Source organism: Saccopteryx bilineata, chromosome 1 (genome assembly GCF_036850765.1).
Source record: "Saccopteryx bilineata isolate mSacBil1 chromosome 1, mSacBil1_pri_phased_curated, whole genome shotgun sequence".
NCBI classification, from domain to species: domain Eukaryota; kingdom Metazoa; phylum Chordata; class Mammalia; order Chiroptera; family Emballonuridae; genus Saccopteryx; species Saccopteryx bilineata.
The window spans coordinates 395,936,138-395,958,727 of NC_089490.1; the positions used below are offsets into that span (position 1 = coordinate 395,936,138).

The 22,590-nt window shown below is 38.8% G+C and overlaps 1 protein-coding gene and 1 pseudogene across 2 annotated transcripts in view; one reads left to right on the forward strand and one right to left on the reverse strand.

The window, feature by feature from the left end:
• Positions 1-8,498: 8,498 nt before the first annotated feature.
• On the reverse strand, positions 8,499-8,603 carry LOC136321443 (U2 spliceosomal RNA; annotated as a pseudogene).
• A 13,804-nt stretch (positions 8,604-22,407) lies between these two features.
• LOC136320889 (secretoglobin family 1D member 2-like) overlaps positions 22,408-22,590 on the forward strand; it is a 113,995-nt gene continuing 113,812 nt past the window's right edge. For both annotated transcript variants that reach the window (XM_066254032.1, XM_066254033.1), the window contains exon 1: positions 22,408-22,498. In XM_066254032.1, coding sequence (XP_066110129.1) covers positions 22,444-22,498 — 55 coding nt within the window. In that variant the 5' untranslated portion in view covers positions 22,408-22,443. The remainder of the gene's footprint in view (positions 22,499-22,590) is intronic.

Sequence of the window (22,590 nt, forward strand, 5' to 3'; positions counted from 1 at the left end):
TGCATTAATTTAGGGAAGTTTTCAGTTATGATATGATTGAACAAAGTCTCTATCCCTTGTTCTTTTTCTTCTTCATCAGGAACACCTATGATGCGGATGTTATTTCTCTTCATGTTGTCACAGAGCTCTCTAAGTCTTTCCTCTGACTTTTTGAGTCTCTTTTCTCTTTTCTTCTCTGCTTTCATGCCTTCATTCCAGTTGTCCTCCAACTCGCTGATTCGATCCTCAGCTGTATCCATCCTGTTTTTAATTTCTTCCATTGTCGTCTTCATTTCTGATATTGTATTTGTCATCTCTGACTGATTCTTTTTTAATATTTCAATATCCTTTTTTATACTTGCTATTTCTTTATTTAGGTTTTCAAACTGCCCCTCCATTGTTGTTCTAAGATCCCTAAGCATCCTTACAATCATTATTTTGAACTCCGCATCTGGAAGTTTGATTATTTCCATATCACTCAGCTCATCTCTCAAAGGTGTCTCTTGTGGTTTCATTTGGGTTGCACTCCTTTGTCTTCTCATAATGGTGTTTTTTTTGTAGCGTTGGTTGAGACTAGGCTTGGTGTTGTCTGCCTCCAGTTTTCAGTTGTGTTATTTCTAGGTCTTCTTGGGTTGGTATCAGCTATTATTTGTAATCCACTTTCGGATTTGGGCAGCTTTGAAGTCTTGATTTGTTTGTTTTCTTAACGGGTGATAGTCTTGTTAACTGATCTCAGCAGGGGGCTTCCTTGAAACTCTAACTAGGAATGCTGTGGGTGTAACCTGAGATGCTGAAGGTCTCTTCCACCAACTAATCTCACTGGGGGCAGGGTTTTTTCTCAGCTTCAGTAGGGGGAGGTGTATCTCAGATCTCTATGGAGACCTGAGTTACTGCCCCTCCTCCCCATTTCTTGTTTTCAGCTGTGTCTTGTTGCGATGATTGGAGCTGGCTAGATGTCCGGAGATCTCTGATCCGGAAGCACTTCAGCTCTGTTTTGTGAAAGGTTCAGTCCCTCCCCCAGCTATGGCCACCTCCAGCACAAATGAGTCAGCTTTTTTATTTCGTTTCTTGCATACCCTAGCCCCTCACAGTCTGTCCCTCTCCCTGTCCTTTCCACTTGGGAGATAAGCTGGTCTTTTCAACCCACCTTGCTCCCTGGTCGCCAGGTAAGTGGCTGTGAGCAGTAGTTTCTGCTCTTTTTCCTCTGTGAAATCCTCTCTGGGCTCTCAGCCTCACCTCCCCCCCTCCATTCCTGTAAGCAGAGGAGATTCAGGCACTCCTTACCAGAATTATTGTGGCTTCCTCTTTGCTCCTTGGTTTTTTAGAGCTGTTCTTGCAGTTCAGTGTTGGTTTTTCATGCTGATTTTTCCTAAATTGATTTGTATTCCAGTTTGGTGTTGAGAGCTGGGCGTCTGTGCATCCGCCTACTCCGCTGCCATCATTCTCTAAACTGCTTGAAGTCCAGAACCTTGTTTACTTGTCTTTGTATCCTCAAGACTTCATGTGCTGTCTGGCAGAGAGTGGGTGTCCAGTATCTGTTGAACTGCGCAGGTCACTCTCCGTTCCTCAGCCTCCGTGGTTTTCCTTTTTATAAAAGCACTTCCTATAGTACATAGGGACATTTTATGTCCACAAAATGCTTCAAAACATTTTTTTGAAGCGTTGTGTTTCTTACTGGAGAGTCAGTGCTGAGTATGAGGTTCGGATGGGGACAGTCAGTCTGTGTTGTGGGAACGCTGAAGCAGGACCGATTGGGACACTGGAAGCAGAGACCGAGTGGGCACGGTCACACGCGTGTACATGGTAAAGTAGACTGGATTCTACAATCTAGAAGTGATTCCTTAAATGTTTCCATACCCCTGGTGTGTGTTTACAGTCCGAAGACCAAAGCCTTAGGAAATTCCTGGGATTTCCTGAGTCATGAGGGATGGTGTGTGCCCAGCGCATCTCCCTGAAAAGGCGTCCAGAGACCCCCTGTGTCTGCGGTAGGTAATACCTATCCCCACCCGCCACCTGCCTCTACCCTTAGTTTCAATATTTGGTATTCAGGATTGTAAAATCGCAGTAACAGTGACTTAGATGTGATCATAAAATAGTAAAACCGGTGATTGAAACATAATGACTTTACTTTCACTGATAGAAATCCCAATGGAACCAGAGCCAAATTCAGAAGCACAATGAGTTCACACCCAGGATTGCAAACATTCTTTGCTGGGAGAGTCTGTCACCTAACTATGATATTTGACTTTTTGAATCAGGTGATTTATTGTTTGACTTAGTATTTATATTTGTTTCTTTTTATTTATTTTTTAAACGGTATTTACCACCAGCCTCTGTGTTGAGCATTTTCATGGCACTCTGATATCACCCTTATTGTATAGATGAGGAAACTGAGACTGAGAAGTCAGCACTGTGCTGATGACCCCAGTAATAGAAAGCTTTAGAGCTGACCTGGGACCCATTAGTCTGGGCCCAAAGTCAGGCTCCTCCACACTAATCAAGAAATAAAAATGGGCTAATTCTGAGGAATTCTGACTTTGTTTTTAAATTCAAAACAGAGTACAAGCTATGCTGTCAGAAGTCAGCGTGGAGTACACATAACTTGTAGAATTATATGAGAAGAGTCAACATCTATAAATTTATAGGAATTTCCTTCAAGAACAAGTTGTGTGCCTCTGTTTTAGATTACGTTTCCCATCTGTGCGTCGTTTCATGATTTTCCCTGAAAACAGTGCACATTTCTGAAGGTATAGTTGTATAGTTCAGATTGTGCCTGTTCGTACTGTGCCTGCTGCCAAATGACCTCATAGTCTGCATGATGTCATGTGATAGCACAGCTGGTTTATAGAAAAGATATCGATGTTAGTACGTGGAGCATGTGGCATGTGTTTGGCTAATGCTGTGAATTCTATCAGTTTCAGTATATTATCTTATAGTTTTAATTCATTTGATATATTTTTTACTTGTTTGAAGAGAATATTTTTTACATTATCCTTCTTTCATTAGTAGACTGATTATTTTATTTTTTATCTTATTTTTATTAATTTTAATGCAGTGACATAGATAAATCAGGGTACATATGTTCTGAGAAAACCTCTCCAGATTATATTGACATTTGATTATGCTGCATACCCCTCACCCAAAGTCAAATTGTCTTCTGTCACCTTCTATCTCGTTTTCTTTGTGCCCCTCCCCTCCCCCTTCCCCCTCCCTCTACTTCCTCGCCCCCTCCTCACCTCTGTTACCATCACATTCTTGTCCATGTCTCTGAGTCTCATTTTTATGTCCCTTCTATGTATGGGTTTATATAGTTCTTAGTTTTTTCTGATTTACTTATTTCACTTCGTATAATGTTACCAAGGTCCATCCATGTTATTGTAAATGATCTAATGTCATCATTTCTTATGGCTGAGTAGTATTCCATAGTATATATGTACCAAAGCTTTTAAATCCACTTGTCCTCTGACGGACACTTGGGCTGTTTCCAGATCTTTGCTATTGTGAACAATGTTGCTATAAACATGGGGGTGCATTTCTCCTTTTGGAACCATTCTATGGTGTCCTTGGGGTATATTCCTAAAAGTGGGATAGCTGGATGAAAAGCCAGTTTGATTTTCAATTTTTGAGGAATTTCCATACTGATTTCCACAGTGGCTGCACCATTCTGCATTCCCACCAGCAGTGCAGGAGGGTTCTCTTTTCTCCACATCCTCGCCAGCACTTATTCTGTGTTGTTTTGTTGATGAGCGCCATTTTGGATGGTGTGAGGTGATATATCATTGTGGTTTTAATTTGCATTCCTCTAATGATTAGTGATGTTGAGCACTTTTTCATATGCCTATTGGCCATTTGTATGTCCTCTTTGGAGAAGTGTCTATTCATTTCTTTTGCCCATTTTTTGATTGGACTATTTGTCTTTCTGATGTTGAGATTTACAAGTTCTTTATAAATTTTGGTTATTAACCCTTCATCAGACGCACTGTGAAATATGCTCTCCCATTGTGTAGTTTGTTTTTTTATTTGGTTCTTATTATCTTTGGCTGTGCAAAAAGCTTTTTAATTTGATATAATCCCATTTGTTTATCCTGTTTTTTATTTCCTTTGCCCGTGGAGATAAATCAGCAAATATATCGCTGCGGGAGATGTCGGAGAGCTTACTGCCTATGTTTTCTTTTAAGATGCTTATGGTTTTACACCTTAAATTTAAGTTTTTTAAATCCATTTTGAGTTTATTTTTGTGAATGGTGTAAGTTGGTGGTCTAGTTTCATTTTTTTGCAGGTAGCTGTCTAATTTTCCCAACACCATTTGTTGAAGAGGCTGTCTTTACTCCATTGTATGTTCTTACCTTCTTTGTCAAATATCAGTTGTCCATAGAGCTGTGAGTTTATTTCTGGGTTTTCCATTCTGTTCCATTGATCTATGTGCCTGTTCTTATGCCAGTACCATGCTGTTTGGAGTACAATGGCCTTGTAGTATAGCTTGATATCAGGAAGTGTTATACCTCCCACTTTATTCTTCTTTTTTAAGATTGCTGAGAATATTTGTGTTCTCTTTTGGTTCCATATAAATTTTTGGAATATTTGATATATATCTTTAAAGTATGTCATTGGTATTGTAATTGGTATTACATTGAATTTATAAATTGCTTTGGGTAATATAGACATTTAATAATGTTTATTCTTCCTAACCATGAGCACAGTATATGCTTCCACTTGTTTGTATCTTCCTTGATTTTTTTTTATCAATGTTTTATAATTTTCTGAGTCCTTAGTCTCCTTGGTTAAATTTACTCCTAGGTACTTTATTTTTTTGGTTGTAATAGTGAAGGGGATTTTTTCCTTAATTTCTCTTTCTGACTGTTCATTGTTGGTGTATAAAAATGCCTCTGATTTCTGAGTATTAATTTTATATCCTGCCAATTTGCTATATTCATTAATCAGGTCCAGTAGTTTTTTGACTGAGACTTTAGGGTTTTCTATATACACTATCATATCATCTGCAAATAATGATAGCTTTACTTCTTCTTTTCCAATTTGAATGCCTTTTATTTCTTTTCGTCTGATTGCTGTGGCTAGGACTTCCAGGACTATGTTGAATAAGAGTGGTGAAAGGGGGCACCCTGCCTTGTTCCTGATGTTAAGGGGATTGCTCTTAATTTTTGCCCATTGAGTATGATATTGGATGTAGGTTTGTCATAGATGGCTTTTATCATGTTGAGGTATGTCCCTTGTATTCCCACTTTGTTGAGAGTTTTGATCATGAATGGGTGCTGGATTTTATCAAAAGCTTTTTCTGCATCTATTGAAATTATCATGTGGTTTTTCTCCTTCCTATTTTTATGTGATGACTCACATTGATTTGCGAATATTGTACAAGCCTTGCCTCTCTAGAATAAATCCCACTTGATCATGGTGTATGATTTTTTCCATATATCGCTGTATCCGGTTTGCTAATATTTTGTTGTGGATTTTAGCATCTATATTCATCAGAGATATTGGCCTATAATTTTCTTTCTTTGAGTTGTCTTTGCCTGGTTTTGGAATCAGAATTACTTACCTACTTTATAAATCAACATTACTATGGAACAGGTGGGCAGTTATAAAATTTTACTAGTAACAGAGATACAAAAGTGGGTGGTAGGTATAAAAATGTTGACTACCCCTGGTTTAGGGCATTGTCCTGAATCAAAAAGTTGACAAGTCTATCCCCACTCAGCACTCATACAGGAACAGATAGATGTCCTATCTCTCCTGATCCTGTCCTCCCTCTCTAAAATAAAAAAAAATTAAATACAAGAGAAATATTCCTGTGAGATCTTATGTTGTATGTCTTACACCAAAGAACAGTAGGTCATAAATGATAGAAATTTGGAGAAGATGCTAAGGCTATGTGTCTGTACACCTAGATTGTTAGTGATTACATAGGACTGATATCAGCATGGAACAAAAGGCTTTAATTGTCCCCTTCACTACAAAAGCCTGTTTAAGAAGAAAGGACTTTCTGGTGAACAAGGAATCAAGGTAAGAACAGTAAATAACCTTGAGGATCCTGAAGTGAGAATTAGCTGGTCTGTTTCCTGGGCCATCTCACAAGCCCTGAGGCCTTTTGGCCTCTTTTTCCAGGGTGTTCCTCCAGAATACACAGGCTTCCTTCAGCCTGTCCTGGGAGTGACAGTGTGATGCCTTTGTGACCTAGGGTCAACGCATAGAAAATCTGCTTATTTTCATCATTGTAAATGCCAGCTGTATGTGCACAAGACTCAGACTTTCCCCTTGGGGAGGGCATTAGTGGCATTGTGACTTTCTGTCCTCAAGTTTCTTGCTCACATGAGAGGCTGACATACAAGGAGGAGCATGTGCCTCAAGCAGGGACCAGCGAGCACCTATCGACTGTGGGCAGGTCAGGAGGATCTGTGAGGATGGGGCCTCACTGCTAGAGGCAGTTCTTCCTCGAGATTCTTTATGGAGCTTCCTCCCCCGTAGAACACATGCACTGTAACAGAGCCTCCCTGGGCCTGCTGACCTCGATCCTGCTGCAAAGGGGCTTAGGCTGGAAGGAGAGACCCTGAGCTCAGTGTCTTCTACTACTGGGGAAGGAAGTCACTGGGCACCCCCTGGAAATGTCATGGGTCCAGGACAGTGTTATGTCTGCAGAGCCCCAAGCTCCTCTGAATGCAGCCTTCAAGATCACTGTGATTTTGAGAGGGTTTTAAGCCACTTTTGGGTTGTATTTTTGTAACTTACTTAGTAGTGAATTTACCCCTGGACTTGGGTCTGAACTTTCTGGAGCTCTGGGATAGGGTGGGATCATGGCTGTAGTTTGATGAGTAAGACTTCGCATATCTGCTGGATGATTTGTCTCACAAGCTGAGGTTCTCAAGTTGTTTTTTTTTTCACTAGAATATCCCAAAGAGACCTCACACTGGAGCAAAAGCACAACATGTCAATAGTGAGTGGTCTGGGTAATGTGCATAGGCCTTTTTCTGTCACTTTGATGTTATTTGCAAGTTTGAAGTTAAAAATTGTTTCCTGAAGAAAAATGCATTGTGATGAACATGCTCCTTGCCTTCCTGGGAAGAAGGGTCAGCCCTGTGGGGAGAGCACGTGATACAGTGGGTCACAGAGTGCCCCCGATGGGGGACGGTGCAGGAGTCCATGTGCACTTGAAAGATGTGTCTTCCACCTCCAGGTCGTGTCTGCAATGGCTTCTGGACTGAATACCAGCATCATGAAATGTTCAGGTTAGGCAGTGCACATAATGAGAATCTAATGAGAAATTTATGCAAAAATGAAGCATTCCTAATTTTTTCCATTATGATTATTACTTTTTATCTATATGCTACACAGGGCTCAATTAATATATGGCAAAGCTGGTGTATGAGACAGAGACACTCTCAGCTTCCCCATGGCCTTTCCCTGCCCCGGGCTTCCCTCTGCAGCTCACAGCCCGCAGGAGGAGGTCAGAGCCCCTCAGGGGTCCAGGGGCTGCGGGCAGGTGTCTGTGGGAGCAGGAAGGAGCGGTGCACTTGTCACAGGTGGTCCTGATTCCTCAGGGCCAGTGGTGGGATTGAAATAATTTAACAACAGGTTCTCTGTCCTAATGACTATTTTACGTATAAAAGAGTATATACTGAAAATAGTTTATTATTTCATGCATTTAATACTTAATAATAAAACAAGTTCACAAAAGTAGATTATAAGAAAGTGTTTTAAAAATTAAAAAATGTTAAATAATATCTGACAAAAAACAATAAAACTGTTATTTAAGATTTTTTGTATTGCTTTTTGATTGGCATCAATCAGCACTTGCAATTTTTTAACTTTTAAATGAGCATCATCGGCTGTGTGATTTGTCCTTAACCATCTTTTCACTGTACGTGTAGAATCCCATTTCTTTACCTAAGGACAGAATGAACATTACTACGGGCGCTTAGAATATGCTGTTGTGCAGATGAATGTTAAAAAACAGTAAGGAATGTAAATTTGTGATTTGTACATTGGGCAGCTGCCCAGGTTCCCACCTTAGAGAGAACCCTGATTACAAGTGCCACTTTACCAAGCGGTTCACCAAACTCAATGAAAGATTAGGTACTGGTTCTACCGAACCTGTGAGAGCCAGCTGAATCTCACAACTGCTCAGGGCATAAATTTCATGACTCATCAGTGCACAATGGCGAGGGAAGAGACACTAACATGGCTTATGGAGTTTGTAAGGTGATGGACATGGTGAGTTGGGCACCAGCTGAAATCTTGCAGCTTTGGGTAAATATCAAATATATTTGATTCAGGTTATTTATTTTATTTTTTTAATTTTTATTTTATTTAGAAAATAAACATGGTCACATTGATCAATAAGTACATAGATTTTACATAAACATTTGTATAGCATTTGAACTGTTGATTATGTTGTATCCTCATCACCCCTCAAAAGTCAAATCATTTATTGTCACCTTATATTTGTCCCTCATTATACTCTTTACCCCACTCATCCCCCCTCTAACTCCTTAATATCCCCTTTCTTTTGGTAACCACTTCATTTTTATTTATGTCCATGAGTCTCAGTTTTATTAAACTGATAGGAACAGATACTACACTTGATCTTAGCCAAAAGGCTGAGAAGCAATGATGAGTCTCAGTTTTATATGCCATCTATGTGTGAAATCACACAGTTGTTAGCTTTTTAGATTTACTTATAACGTTTTCAAGGTCCATCCATGTTGTCATAAATGTCACTGTCATCGTTTCTTATGGCTGAGTAGTATTCCATTGTATATATGTACCAGTTCTTCTTTCCTGTACCTTCTTTAAATTTTATAATTTTATAGACAATTAATTTTAACGGGGTGACATTGATCAACTATAGTACATAGATTTAGAGAAAACATCTCCAGATCATTTTGACATTCGATTATGTTGTATAGCAATCACCCAAAGTCAAATTGTCCTCTGTCACCTTTTATTAGATGTTATTTCTGCCCCTCCCCTCCCCTATTACCCCCCTCTCCTCCCTTCCCCTCCCCCTGTATCCACTGCACTCTTATCTATGTCCATGAGTCTCAATTTTGTGTCCCACCTATGTATGAAATCATACTGTTCTTAGTTTTTTCTGATTTACTTATTTCACTCAGTATAATGTTATCAAGGTCCATCTGGCCCTATGTCATCATTTCTTATGGCTGAGCAGTATTTCATAGTATATATGTACCACATCTCCTTTTTTCAATATTCTGATGAAGGGCTTCTTGGTTGTTTCCATGTCTTGGCCACTGTGAACAATGCTGCAATGAACATTGGGCTGCATGTGTCTTTATGTACCAATGTTTTTGAGTTTTGGTGGTATATACCCAGTAGAGGGATTGCTGGGTCATTTGGTAGTTCTATTCTTAATTTTTTGAGAAGCCACCATACTTTCTTCCTTAATGGTTGTACTACTTTACATTCCCAGCAACAGTGAATGAGGATTCCTTTTTCTCCACAGCCTCTCCAGTACTTATTATTATCTGTCTTATTGATACAAGCTAATCTAAGAGGTGTGAGGTGGTATCTCATTGTAGTCTTGATTTGCATTTCTCTAATAGCTAGTGAAGATGAACATCTTTTCATATATCTTTTGGCCATTTGTATTTCTTCTTGGGAGAAGTGTCTGTTCATGATCTCTTCCCATTTTTTATTGGATTGTCTGTTTGTTGTAAAGTTTTATGAGTTTCTTTTATATTTTGGATATTAGGTTCTTATCTGAGCTGTTGTTTGAAAATATCATCTCACCTTAATTGGCTGTCTGTTTTGTTGTCAGTTTCTCTTGCTGTGTGAAAGCTTCTTAGTCTGATGTAGTCCCATTCATTTATCTTTGCCTTCACTTTCTTTGCCTTTGGAGTCAAATTCATAAAATGCTCTTTATGGCCAAGGTCCATGAGTTTAGTACCTATGTTTTCTTTTATGTAATTTATTGTTTCAGATCTTACATTGCAGTCTTTGACCCATTTTGAATTTGTTTTGTGAAAGGACACAAACTGTATTCGAGTTTCATTCTTTTGCATGTGGCTTTCCAGTTTTCCCAGCACCATTTACTGAAGAGGCTTTCTTTTCTCCATTGTGTTTTTTTGCCTTCTTTTTCAAAGATGATTTGACCATATCTATGTGGTTTTATTTCTGGACTCTCTATTCTGTCCCATTGTTCTGAGTGTCTATTTTTCTGCCAATACCATGCTGTTTTGATTATCATGGCTCTGCAGTATAATTTGAAGTCAGTTACTGTAATGCCCCCAGCTTCATTTTTTTCTTTTCCCCTTAGGATTACTTTGGCTCCTCAGGTTTTTTTTTTTTTTTTTTTTACGTTCAGGGGTTTTTATGGTTTCATATAAACCTGATGATTTTTTTTGTTTCATTTCTTTTAAAAATGACATTGGAATTTTGATGGAAATAGCATTAAATTTGTATATTGCTTTGGGTAATATGGTCATTTTAACTATTTTTATTCTGCCTATCTAAGAATAGAAAATATATTTCCATTTTATTGTGTCTTTTTTTTTTTTTTACGGAGACAGAGAGAGAGAGTCAGAGAGAGGGACGGATAGGGACAGACTGACAGGAATGAAGAGAAATGAGAAACATCAATCATCAGTTCCTTGTTGCAACACCCTAATTGTTCACCAACTGCCATTTAATATGATGTTAGCTGATGGTTTGTCATAAATGGCCTTTATTATGTTGAGATATTTTTTTTGTATACCTATTTTGTTGAGTATTTTAAAGATAAAATGATATATTTTATCGCATGCTTTTTCTGCATATATTGACAGGATCCTATGGCTTTTGTTCTTTGTTTTGTATATTGTTAATTGTCTTTTAGATATGCGGAACCATCCTTTTTATTCTGGGATAAATTTCACTTGATTATGGTGAATTATTTTTTTAATGTTTATTTGACTTGCTAGTATTTTTTTTTTTTAAAGATTTTTGCATCTGTATTTATTAGAGATATTTCTCTGTAGTTTTCTTATTTTGTGTTGTCTTTGCCAGGTTTTGGTTTGAGGGTTATGTTGGCCTTATAAAATGTGTTTGGAACTATTGTTTCTCCTCCAATTTTTTGGAAGATTTGCATAGAATAAGAACCAAATCTTCTTTGAATGTTTGATAGAATACTCTAGTATAGCCATCTGGCCCTGGACTTATTTTTTTGAAGTTTTTGATAGTTATTTCTATTACCTCCTTGCTTATAGATCTGTTTAGGCTTTCTACTTCTTCATGATTCAGTCTAGGAAAATTGTATTGTTCTAGGAATTTATCCATTTCTTCTAGATTGTTAAATTTGGTGGCATATAGTTTTTCATAGTATTCTATGATAATTCTTTGTATATCTATGATATCTGTGGTGATTTCTCCTCTTTCATTTTGGATTTTGTTTATATGAGTCCTTTCTCTTTTTTCCTTAGTGAGTTTTGCCAAGGGTTTGTCTATTTTGTTGATTTTTTCAAAGATCCAGCTGCTTTTTTATTGATTTTTTCTATAGTTTTTCTTTTATCTATTTCATTTATTTCTGCTCTGATTTTTATTATTTCCTTTTTTTCTGCTGGTTTTGGGTTGCCTTTGTTCTTTTTTTTTCTAGTTCCTTAAGATGTGATGTTAAGTTGTTTACGTGGGATTTTTTTTGTTTGTACATATAAGCCTGTAGTGATACAAACTTACCTCTTATTACTTCTTTTGCTGTATCCCAGAGATTCTGATATATTGTGTTGTCATTTTCATTTGTCTGTATATATCTTATGATCTCTGCTTTTATTTGGTTTTTGACCCACTCATGTTTTCAAAGTATAGTATTTAATTTCAATATTTTTGTGAGTTTGTTTACTTCTTTTTTGAAGTTGAATTCTAGTTTCAAAGTTTAAGGTCAGAGAATTTGCTCCATATAATTTCAATTTTTCTGAATTAGTTGATGTTAATTTTGTGGCCCAACACATGGTCAGTTCTTGAGAATGTTCCATCTACACTGAAGAAAAATGTATACTCCAGCGTTTTGGGATGAAATTTCCTGTAGATGTCTATCATATCCAATTGTTCTAATGTTTTGTTTAAGGCCAATATTTCTTTATTGATTTTCTGTTTGGATGAATGATCTAGAGGTGTCAGTGGTGTATTGAGGTCTCCAAGTATGATTGTATTTTTGTTAGTTTTTATTTTTAGATCAGTTAGTCTTATATACTTTGGTGCTTCTTATTTCATATATGTTAAGAAGTGTTATGTCTTTTTGATTCAATTTCCCCTTTATCATTATGAAATGATCATCTTTGTCTCTGATTACCTTTTTGTCTTATTTACAGCACTGTTAGATATGAATATGGCTACACTTGCTTTTCTTTGGATATTATTTGCTTGGAGAATCGTTTTCCAACCATACACTTTGAACCTGTTTTTGTCCTTATAGCTTAGATGTGTTTCTTGAAGGCAGCATACAGTTGATTTTTTTGATCCACTCTGCTACTCTGTCTTTTTATTGGTGAGTTCAATCCATTTACATTTAATGTAGTTATTGACAATTGAGGGTTTCCTATTGTCATTTTATATATTTCTTTTTGATAGCTCTGTTTTTTGTGTGATTCTTTTTTTTGTTCTTCTGTCATTTACTTTTGTTGGGTTGTATTCCATACTTCTTTCCTCTGTTTCTTCCTTTTTTAAGCCATGTATTTCAGTAGTGGTATTTTCAGGGGTGGTTACCATTAGGCAATTAAAAGGATATATATCATATTCATTGTAGTCCATTTTCTCATGAGTGCTTCTGTACTCCATCCTTCTTTGCTACTGCTAATTGTTGTCTTCTCCTCTTTTTTCTTTTTATTGTCACAGATTATTCTTGTTTTTACTGTGATCTTATTGAAGCTTTTACTTGTGACTTTGTTTTGTTTTGTTCTTTGTATCTGGTCAGATAATCCCCTTTAGTATTTTCTGAAGTGAATGTTTTCTGGTGATAAATTCCCTCATGTTTTTTATATCTGTGAATGTTTTTATTTCCCTTTTATATTTAAAGGATAGGTTTGATGAATATAGTATTCTTGGCTGGAATTTCCTATCTTTTAGTACTTTGAATATTGGGGTCCACTCTCTTCTGGCTTTTAGAGTTTCTGCTGAGAAATCTGATGATAGCCTAATGGGCCATCCTATATATGTTGTACTCTTCTTTTCCCTGTCTGTCATGAGTAATTTTTCTTAGTCATTGATTTGTGAAAATTTCATTACAATGTGAATTCAAGGCTCTAATTTGTTCCACAGTCTTGGTAAGTTCTCATCAATTATTTGTTTGAATATGTTCTCCATTCTTTTTCTCTCTCTAATCTTTCTGATATACCCATTATTCTTATGTTGCTCTTTATGATAGAGTCAGACAATTCTTGTATGGCTTTCCATTTTTTAAAAAAAATTTGTGAGTCTCTCTCCTCTTCTCTCTGTAGTATCTGTAGTTTCCTGTCTTCTATGTCACTAATACTCTCCTCTATCTGGCCTGTTCTATTAGCTAAGCTTGTTCCCTTGTTTTTAGTTCATGTATTAAGTTTTTCATCTCTGTTTGAGATAGTTTTTAGTTTCAATTTCCTTGGTAATGTATTCTTTTAGTTCATTACATTGTTTTTTGAGCTCTCTAAATTGCCTTTCAGAGTGTTCTTATATTTTATTGAGTAATTTTAGGACTTCAATTTTAAATTCCCTGTCATTTTACTCCAAGTTTTTCATGTAATTGAAAATTTTTTTCTAGAGATTTTTCATCATGTATCTGAACTACCTCTCTATCTTTTGTATCCATAATATTTGATTTCTTTTTTCTTAGTAGCATTTGAAAGTGGTATTGTTAATAACACTAGTAGGAGGTAATTAAAAAAAATAAAATAAAAAAGGAAAAGATACAGTGATAAAATGAAAATTTTGTAATAATAAGTGGAACAGAAACTACAGAGAACACAGAACAGGAACTGAGGAAAAATGACTAAAAAGAGGAAAAATGAAGTAAAAAAAAGCTGAATGCACACAAAAACTATGAGTACAAAATATAGTAATTTGATAGTAAGGAATAATTTGATGAGAGAAAAAAAGAGAAAAGAGAAGAAATGGAAAGTGGGAAGAAAGAGAAAAAAAATGGAACAACAAAAAAAGAACACCCAAATAATCTCCCAAATAAACAAACAAAAAATATTTCTGAAATGAAACCCTCACAAAAAACAAGAATGAAAAATATAACAACTATGGATAATAAAGTTCAAAATGAAAAGAAAAAAAGGAAAAAGAGAAAAGAAAAAGGAAAGGAGAAGAAAATGACCAAAATGACAAAAAGCCTTATAAAAATGTAATTTTTTCCCGGTTTTGAGAAGTAACTTCTTCATTTTTTGGGGAAGGTGGCGCTATACTACGAGTTTTTTTTCCTGTGGGGCTTTTGGGCAGAAATCTGCTGATGTTTCTCTGGGGCAATGATGTAGGCTGGGTCTCAGATTCTTTTGTAGGTAGGGCTTGTTAGGGCTTTGCAATTTTATTACTCTAGCAATAGCAGTCTCAGTTTTGCAGGTGCCATTCCCCATGTCTCTTACACCAGAGCTAGCAGCCTGGACACTTAGCTGTGTGGTCTGCCTCAACCACTGTCTGCAGAGCAAGAGTGTCTATGTGCAGCCAGGTCCTTCCTCCAGTACCGCTCAAAGCACAATTCTGGGCATCATTGAGAGCCACTAACAAAAACAAGCAGGGCAGGGTGCAGATCGCTGAGCAAGTGCCTTTCTGCTACCATAGGCAATATTCTATGAGCCGGCAGGCAGGTCTAGCATGCCTCAATGCATTGTGTGTCTAATCTCCACGTGTTTCTTCCTCTTATGCTGTTTGGTAGCTCACAGTCAGCCCTGTGTGTGTCCAGTTCCTACAACTCCAGCAATGCACATGGATGCCTGCTTCTGCCCAGCGCTTGTAATCTTAGAGCTGGGAATGCACAGAGACGCTAGTATCAGTCCACAGAGGCACCCAGCATGGGCAGCCTCAGGCTAAAGCTTTTGACCCATGTGCATGCCCCATGCTGATGATTGTGGAGCCAGGAATCTTCAAAGATGCTGGCAATGGCCCACAATGGTGCCTAGTGCTGATAATCTCAGACTAAGCACTCTGGCCTGTGCGCCCAGTGACAGTGATGCTAAGTAGAGCTGCTTGCACAAGGCAGTGATGGTGAGTCCAGAAATGCACAAAGATGCTGGCCATGGCCCACGTGGGCACCCTCCACTGGTAATTTTAGGTGGAGCCCACTGCCCATGCATGCCCAGTGTCCATGATTTTAGTCAGAGCTGGTGTGTTCTTTCTTTAGTTTGAGCACCTACCCTAACTCAGCTCCTTCCCCTCTATCTCAGTCTCTCCACTTCCCTCGAATCCAAACAAAAGTGCCCCTTCCTCAGGTCAGTGATGAAAGCAAAATGCCCCATTCTCCATCTTATTTCCTTCAGAGTGGATTATATATTCAGCCACATTTTTACCCAATTTTATCTTTGTCTGGTGTGTATATATTTCAGGTGCTCCAGAGATTTTTCCTCTGTGTTTAGTTGTTGAATGTGTTGACATTTCAAGGGGAGAGATCGGGAGCACCCTTCATGGCACTATTACTCTGACGTCACTCCCAAACACATATTTTGAAATCTCATGCTTTTTAAATGTATGTAGTAAGATGTTGTGATGAACATATCTCTTAATGAGTTGAATGAGGCCTGATTCTGATTCAATCTATCCATGGATAGTATTTTTTTTAATTAAAATGAGGTTTCATTTTTAGACATTTTAATTCTGAAAACAGTTGTCATATGAATGTGCAGATGCAGAAAGGATAAGTTTGTGATACTGATGTCAATTGATTAAAAGTATTTCTTTAGAGTATTGGCCAAAAATGTCATTGTGATCAATTATTCCAAATTGTTTTTACACCTAATCTTAACCTAAGGGTGAGAAGTGACCCAAATCATTTTTAGTGACTTATTAGATATGGCTAAATTAGGTCCTTTTTTATGTTGTTTAAGCAAGGACGCCAATAAATAGTATCCATAAAAAAAATGTATGTGCCACAAAATATTGATTAATTGTGTTTTTTTGAGGCTAGAGTTGTATGTGCAGAGTCAGTGTTATGTAGGATCTGACAGATGATGTGTACAGCATTTCTCTTGATCAAATGGAGAAAGGATGGTTATGACAGGGAGGTAGAAAATGTAAGGTGTCCAATCATCCTCTTTTAGGAAGGACAGTCCTTCTTTTGTTAGTTGTGTCATCCCTCAAAGAGTGTCCTCCTACATGTTCTCTTTTTGATATTCGAAGACCAATCTGTAAATGTCTGTATTTGATTGATGCATAGTCGATCCTTTGCGTGTGATGTGACATACTTGTATTTGACATGAAAATTCCTGAATGATCAATGCAGTGCTGCAAGATGAGATTACGAGACACATGTGCTCTGCACAGGAGACCTTGAGAAAGCCTGTGCTATACCAAGGTGCTAGTGGCTTTGAGTACTTCTTATGGAAACACAATACGGCACATACAACATTGTAGACTCACAATTATTTCTTTTTCAGTGAAATATCAATTCTAGGCAGGTAAGCACAAGTCATGTTTTATTAATTCATTATTTAATAATTTCCAAATACATAAAATTTTATATACAAGTATTTTCCTGAAATTTGAGTTTTAAAGTGAAAATATAACACAAATTATATCTATTAATAACACATTTTGATTAAATAGTTGCATAAAACAGACTTTTTAAATTAGATAATAAATACACACGAATATCACTCCAAATTAGTGGTTTTGTTTGATCCTTAGTTTTATTAAATGAGTACTTTTTTCTTACAATTATTATTAAAAATTAATAGGCATGTAAGCATAATAACAATATAAAATATTACAAATGTTTTTATTATGCATTTATATTATAGTGTATTATTGTTGCAATGAATAAAATGTTTCTTTTATTTATGATATTATTTTCTTCAATTTATTTTTGTTCTCCTTTTTATTGTAAAAAAGTTGGTCACCACAGGGAATGACAAGTGTTACCAGAAGAAAGAAATTGTGAAAGTATATACGAGGTCATCACGACCCAGAGGTGAGGCCTGAAATGTGTTTATGTAGCAGGAAATGGCTGCAAGGGTAGGATAAGAGACACCCAGACAACTTGACAGAGGAGGAAAAATTTATTAGTAGCCGGCGTACGCATAGGGTTAGCAGCACCAAAGCACAAACTCCCCCAAATTAGTTTTTTCTGAGTCTAACGCAGCTTTAGTTTTCATGTGACAAGTGCCTGATCTTTGACTTCTTCATCTGCAGACTTACATGACTTTTGTGTCTCCGGGGGTGGGAGGTGAGGAGAGAGGGTAGGAGAGGAGGTTAGCCTGTCGGTCCTTACTATGCACATATCCCATTCTTCTTGCTGGTGCTGCAAGTTTGTTTCAGGGAACTGATAAAAGGGGCCACAGTTATGATTTGTCTATGTCAACACTTCCTCCCTCATTACGAAACCCAGAGGTCACTGACTTGAGCTTAAGATCACAGACATTGCAGGCCACCCTCTCCTGCATTCTTCTGGTTTCTCCCCTGTCATCCATTGCCACATACCTGCTAACCAGTTAGAGACTGAGCTAGAGGAGCCTTGGGATTTCAACAGCAGCCAAAACACATGTGCCAGCAGTGCATCCCGCTGAGGACAGGAGTTCAGAGATCCTGTGTTTTGGGATGGAGAACATCTATCCCAACCCACTAACTTCATGGACTTCGAGTTCCAATATCCAGAGGTTAGCATAATAAAGTCCCAAGAGCAGTCATATCAATGTGATCATAAATCAGTAAATTAAGTGATTGGAAAGCAATGATCTTATTTTCCTCAGAGAAGCCCCAATGGTACCAGAGCCAATTCAGAAGCAGGCGGTGTTAGCACCCAGATAAACAGTTCCCTCCCTGGCAGAGTCGGTGAGATTCAGTCTGATATTTGCCCTTAAGGATAAGGTGATCTATCTGTTTGACTTATTACTTATAGTTTCATATTGTTGCATAATTTTAATAGCTGACATTTACTGCCAGATACGTTGCTGAGCATTTCCCTAAATTAATATATTTATCCTAACACAGACTCCATGATGTCACCCTTGTTTACAGATGATGAAATTCAGGCAGAAAGAGTCAGCACATTTTTGAAGACTCTACAGGTAGAAAGGTCCAGAGCTCAGCTTTTATCCAGGTAGTCTGGTCCTAAAATTGGACTCTTCTTCACAACTCAATAAGGTAATGTTCTAAATTTGAAAGAACCAAACAGCAGTTCACAGTTCAATACCAAGTGTAAAACTGCCCAGTTGGGATTCTGAAGGGGGAGGGATTGAAACTGCAGAATATCTGAGAACACATGACTTCCTCTCCTTTTCTACTGTTTCTTCAGGAAGGAGGTGTGAGCCTTGGTGTTTCTAGATCCCTTGTTCTATCTGTGAGTAAGTTTTATGATTCTGTCCTTCAAGGTGTGCATGTTTCAGTAAGTGTGTGACCTTCAGTACATTTCTGTTGCTGCTAGAGTTCCGGTTGCCACGAGGTCATGGTTTCTGTCCCCCGTGCGGTGGTGCAGGGTTACAGGCAAGGACGGGTGGGTGTTCCCCGCTGATCCTGTGTTCAGTTATATTGTGAACTTTCATCTGTCGTGACAGTTTTTCTCAGTAGGTTATCTAAGATTTCTCTGACAGTAGATTGACTATATCTGTATCATGATAAATTCATTGATTGATTTTACATTTGACGTCCCCTCTTGTTTGAAGAGAATGTTTTCAACAAAATGTTTGTTATCTCTTTTTTTTTATTAGTCTTTATTTTCAGAGCAGTTTTAAATTCATAGCAATATTGAGCAGAAAGTACCCAGACATCCCATGTTCCCTGATTTTCAGACACGCACAGCTTTCCCCAGCTCAGCCTCACACGCTGGGTGGGACCTTTGCTCTCAGAAAGTGCAGGTGCTGGGCCGTGTGGTACGAAGACGTTTCTTCTCAGGGAACAGCCAAGCCGTCCCCAAAGTGTCTGCACCCTCTGCACTCCACCAGCAGTGAAGAAGAGTCTGTGCTCCCGTCCTGGGCAGCGCTCACTGCTGTCAGTCAATGATCTAATTGAAAAGGAGAAGAAGATAAATGAGTTGAACAGACAGATGAAGGAACTAGAATGAGCATCAACTAGAGAGTTCAACTGAGGCAGAACCTGAGATGCGAGCAGCTGAGCTGGGACTTCACTATCCTCACCTCGTCTGCATGTGACCCGTCGCCACTAGCAGACACCCCGACTGGGTAGCACTGGGTATTTTATCCTGCACATCAGTGCCTGAGCGCGACCTAGCGGCCTCCCAACTCTGCCAGTTTGAGCAAGTCTCCTACTTTCTGAAAGTTAGTACACTCAACAGTTAAGATGGGAAGTGTAATAGCTTACTGATTAGTAGCAATGCTCAAATACGCTAAATTATTTTTGCACATTATCTGACCATACTTAGCATTAAAAATCATTACTATTCTATTATTTACCACTGTTATTATCTACAGAGCTTTGCCTCCCATAGTCCCATATGCAGGGTGATGATGTGCCGGGGTCCAACCCCGGGGGGAATACAGGGGTCCCACAGGAAGAGACGGCGTCGGCACGAATCGAGTGAGAGAACCGAATTCTTTTCTTTCTCTTTATTCTTTTGTTAGCATTTACTGCCAGGCATCTCTGCCAATGTCTGGTCTAGCTTTATTTTTATACACACACACTAAGTTACAATCACATGATATTCTGAATACATTGATTAATCATTGTTTTTGTTTCACTATAGTTACATATTTCTAGGCAACAATTAATTAATTTCTATAAGCTATAAATCAGATGGTAAGTCATTCAAAGTACAGTTATACAATAACTTGAACAGCAATAACAGTATTGGTACAAACTTCCAAAAGGTCAGTACTGATTAATAACTCTATCTTACCTAAGATTCTATTGTCTAGTCAAAATTTATTTATTTACTATATTCATACACTAGTTAAGTTCTAACTTTATTCTTCTCAGAGTGTTCCACCACCTGCAGGTCAGGTATGCAAGAAGAATGGAAAGTTTCTCTACTCTACCACATGAAAAGGCTAGGGAGGAAAAGTAATGAATTAAGTGAAGGCTGAAAGGTGCTCTGTGTATAGTTACTGTTTCCTACCTATTCATAAGTCACAATCTATTTTTTCTAACATGATCTATAAGAAGAAATTCTCCTACAAACTTAACCCTTTACGAGGGATGTCATAGCCAGCCTCTTATGTCTGTGAGCCCAGTTCAAGGGGCCTACAGACTTGTCTGTGGAACTCACACCCTCTGTCTCATTTCCAAAGAAATTACTACGAGTCTACAGGGAAAGCACGGTACTATTATCCCTGTGCTATAAATGATAGCATATACCCAGAAAGAAGGGATATAAGGCCAGATTAATTCAAAAGGTCAAAGGGGGAAGTATCATTGTGTCTTTCCTCTGCGGTGACTTTGTCAACCCGCAGCCATTGGTCTTCACTGCGGTGACTTTGTCAACCAGCAGCCATTGGTCTTCTCTGCTGTGACCTTGTCAGCCAGCAGTCATTGATCAGCTCCCGACAATGATGGTTGTTTGCAGCTCTAATCAGTTCACAGATACCTTGATGACTTTATTTTACTGAAAATGTTCCCTCAGCACCAGGCCCCTTGGAACCACCCTTCTATGTTCTGTTTCCATGAATCTGACTGTTCTAGAAACCTCATGAGTAGGAATCCCACATTACTGTCTTCTTGTGACTGCTTATGTCATGCAGTGTATTGTCCCCCACGTTCACCCCGATGCAGCATGTGACGGATTTCCTGCCTTACCGTGGGGATAAGGGCAATGTCCCATTATCTGTGTGCTCTGACTCTGTTTACCCATTCATCTGTCCATGAGCACCTGGGCTACTTCGAGCTCTTGGCCATTGTGAATTGTGCTGCGATAAATGGGTGTGCAAGTAAGTGTTTGAGACCCGGCACATGTACTCAGAGCTGAATTTGACTCATCACTTTGTAATTCTATTATTATTTTTTTAGGAACTCCAGGCCCTTTCTTTATTGGCTGTACCAATTACATCTGCACAAAATACATCCTTGCCAACACTTGTAATATTTTCTTATTTAATAATTTTTACTAATTTTTGGAAATAAATAATTTATAAAGCCCGTGTTACATTGACCTGAGATCTGAAACAGAGCAGGAAAGCCCAAGGGCACAATGTTTACTGGGGTCTCACTGACCCACCTGCCCGCCCCCAGGGCTCCCAGAGAAGAATGAGGACCCTCTTGATTTGGCCTGTCCTGCCTCCCCAGTCACAAAGCTCCCTTCCGGCACCAGGCACTCCTGTGTTTCAGGGTGACATGGGCTCCTGTCCCTACAGGCCTCCTGGCTGATGGTGTCGTGTCTTTACCCAGGCTGTACCCTCAGGACCCCTTATCCTAACTTTTCCTACTGTCACAATTGTCCCCTTCCTGAGTGGCTCCCAGAATACTCCTCTGTGACCCATTGCATCTTAATGTCTTCCTCAGAACTGGTCATGCCTCCCCTGTGTTTCCATGTAGCATCTGGTCATGGTTGGGGACAGGCAGAGGACAGGCCCTGTGGGCACTTGTACCGCTGGGATCGTTAAGACTCAGAAGGGGTGATCCCCCTAACTGACAAGTGGATCCGTCAATTAGGACAGTCTAGCATTGGAATTGATTTGAAATCTCTCAATATTTTTTAAACAATAGATAATAGTAGGAACTTTCTTTGATTTGATATAAAATGTCACTTGATAGTCTCGATACATTAGATTAAGTAGAAGTTAGGAGTGGGGTCCTAATCTTCCTCTTGTCACAGGTTTCTCTCGGGAACCAAACACCTCTGATTTCTTCACAATTGTCACCAGCCTACTGACCTTTCTCCCTCCACTGCCAAAGGAGCCCTGGCACAGCAGGCATCATCTCACACTAAAGATGCTCCCTAACCCACCTGAGTAGTTTGTTAATTCATAGTCCTGCACTCCCAGGGGTACTTGCTGACCCTCGTCTCTGTGCCCAGAACCAAGCTGACAGAGATCAGCAAACCAGACATGGCCTGGAATTAAGGAGCCAAATCCCAGGGGTCTCCCGTCAATCACTGAGTATACATTTCTATCCCCAACCTTGGTGTTGCTGCAAAGGAGATGTCAGGGTGCCAGCAATGTCAATCTTTGAGCAAGTCCCTTGAGTCTGTAACATTCAAGCATGGCATCATTCTTCAGAGTGGATGTTAGGGCAGGAAGCTGGCACAGCCTGGTGACTTGCCACATCCTTTGTGGGCAGGACCAGAGAGACTCACAGGGTATAAATAACCCCTGGCTCTGCAGGCTGCTGAGTCCAGCTCCTAATTGTTCAGTGTTTTCTGAAGCTGAAGGCAAAGCAAAGTCTACCATGAAGCCAGTCCTGTCTGTCCTGCTGCTCACTCTGGCCTTTTGCTGCTATGAGGGTGAGTATCATTCGTAATTAAAGTACAAGTAGCTCCGGTAAGTAACCTTCTCTAAAGTAGGTGACTTATTAAGGGCAGGGCGTGAGTAGATC